General features: G+C 43.6%; 1 protein-coding gene across 2 annotated transcripts in view; it reads right to left on the bottom strand.

Moving 5' to 3' along the window:
- Positions 1–2,500, bottom strand: part of il2rb (interleukin 2 receptor, beta) — a 9,810-nt gene that overhangs the window by 5,546 nt on the left and 1,764 nt on the right. For both annotated transcript variants that reach the window (XM_047816837.1, XM_047816838.1), the window contains exons 2-5: positions 2,137–2,214; positions 1,915–2,032; positions 1,402–1,456; positions 869–959 (exon numbers count right to left, since the gene is read on the bottom strand). In XM_047816837.1, the coding sequence (XP_047672793.1) occupies positions 869–959; positions 1,402–1,456; positions 1,915–2,032; positions 2,137–2,206 (334 nt within the window). In that variant the 5' untranslated portion in view covers positions 2,207–2,214. The remainder of the gene's footprint in view (positions 1–868; positions 960–1,401; positions 1,457–1,914; positions 2,033–2,136; positions 2,215–2,500) is intronic.

Raw genomic sequence — 2,500 nt, 5'->3', positions numbered from 1 at the left:
TTATCTTCTTTAGATCTGTATTCATGGATTGTCTGATTTGAGGTTTTTTTCTTGTTACAAACACAACCATCCTCAGTAGGACACGTCGTGTTCACGTCGTAAAACAGAATAAAAACAGATGTACAATAAAAATATCTGTTACAACTGACACAAGGCAGGGTGCAAAGAAACAGGTTAAAGTGAAAATTAACCCCTCTCCTCATCCCTCTCTTTATCTCTCTCCTCATCCCTCTCTTTATCTCTCTCCTCATCCCTCTCCTCATCCCTCTCTTTATCCCTCTCCTCACCCCTCTCCTCATCCCTCTCCTCATCCCTCTCTTTATCTCTCTCCTCATCCCTCTCTTTATCACTTGTTTTTACACTGACGTGCATTATTATAGTGATTATACAATGTGCTTATATTTTGGTTTTTGTAGATAAGAAGGTTTTACACACACACACACACACACACACACACACACACACACACACACACACACACACACACACACACACACACACACCCCACCCCACCCCACCCCCCACACACACACAAACTCTCACACACACACACACACACACACACACACACACACACACACACACACACACACACACACACACACACACACCCCACCCCACCCCACCCCCCCACACACACAAACTCTCACACACACACACACACACACACACACACACACACACACACACACACACACACACACACAAACTCACACACACACACACACACACACACACACTCACAAACACACGGACACACGCACGCACTCGCACATGCAAGGCTTCTGCTATTTCTGTATCCTGTATAATCACACATCCCTTTCTTAATATAATTTTTATTTTATCAGTTTATTTCGATTTAGCCTACCGTGTCGGCCGGGCTGGTACTGCTTCACACTGTCCATCTGAGTACCGTTACAAAACACGTCCACCATCATATTCTCAGCAAAGTTGAATTTCTGAGAGAGTGAGAGAGAGAGTGGGGGGGGGGGAGTGAGAGAGGGAGAGAGAGAGATAGAGGGAGAGAGGGGGGGGAGGGAGAGCCAGAGTGCGAGAGAGAGATCCAGGTCTTGTTTCCTCTTTATCTCCCTTCGTCTCCTTCTCTTTACTCTCTTTCGCTCTCTCTCTTTCTCTTTTCATCTCCTTTGGCTCGTTCTCTTTCTCTCTCCCTCTCCTCTCTCTCTCTCTCTTTCTCTCTCTCCCTCATCTCTCTTTATATCTCGCTACCCTCTACTTTATATCTCGAGGAATCTCTATAGATTGAATACTTTTCTCTCTTATTTAGAAAGCTATCGAGCGCGATCTCTCTCTCGCTATCGCTATATCTCTCCTCGATATAGAGCTAAGCTTAAGGAGATTTTCACAAACAGAAGATGATCTTTGTGTTTATGAAAAGCTCACAATGGACATGTTAATCACGCAGGATCTTGTGGTGTCCAGGGAGCAGTTCTTAATTCTGTAAAACACACACACACACACACACACACACACACACACACACACACACACACACACACACACACACACACACACACAAACACACACACACATAAGTATTTCAGATCACGGGTGAGTGTTGATCCTTACAAGTATAACTCAAGTCAAGTTAAGAAGCTTTCATTGTCATAAAGTCCACAAGCACCAAATATTCTCAACACTTCACAGATTCTCACCTTCGGTCCCCAAAAGCCCTGTTTTATTCACCCGAGTCCTCATAATTACTTATTTACATATTAACTTTCATAAAACCCAAAAATCTCCCCAAAAGTCACAAATACTTTCACTTCACTTCTTCTGTCCTAATGCACACACACACACACACACACACACACACACACACACACACACACACACACACACACACACACACACACACACACACACACACACAGAAATACAGTACATATGACTCACTTTGTGCCCCTATGTGTGTCTCTGGTCACCTGAACGATGCACTTCTGACCTGCGAGCCACACAGTGCTGTTCCACACACACCAGATCTTCTTCATGTAGTCGTTTACACATGACAAATCTGATTCGACAAAACCGTGTTAACGCTTTTCATCTCAGATTATTAACACTATTAATATAAAAAAAAAAAAAAAACAAGAGACAAAAACCTTGATACACACTTACCAGAGTGTGTGAGACTGGAATGAGAGTCTCCAGGTAACAGGAGGAAAAGTACTAAGCAGACACTCCACATCTCTGCGGCTGCACACACACACACACACACACACACACACACACACACACACACACACACACACACACACACACACACACACACACACACACACACAGGTATTATTTCAACATATATCAAATGGTCTTCTTACACACACTTCTGACATTGTGAAACGAACGCTTTACACAACAATACGAGATAGATTTTTGTTCCAATATTGCTTTTTTAACCATGCTCCCACACACACACACACACACACACACACACACACACACACACACACACACACACACACACACACACACACACACA

The sequence above is a fragment of the Tachysurus fulvidraco genome, chromosome 7 (genome assembly GCF_022655615.1).
Source record: "Tachysurus fulvidraco isolate hzauxx_2018 chromosome 7, HZAU_PFXX_2.0, whole genome shotgun sequence".
Taxonomy (NCBI): Eukaryota; Metazoa; Chordata; class Actinopteri; order Siluriformes; family Bagridae; genus Tachysurus; species Tachysurus fulvidraco.
The sequence above is the reverse complement of the archived record's forward strand: the minus strand, read 5'-3'. Positions and strand labels throughout refer to the sequence as shown.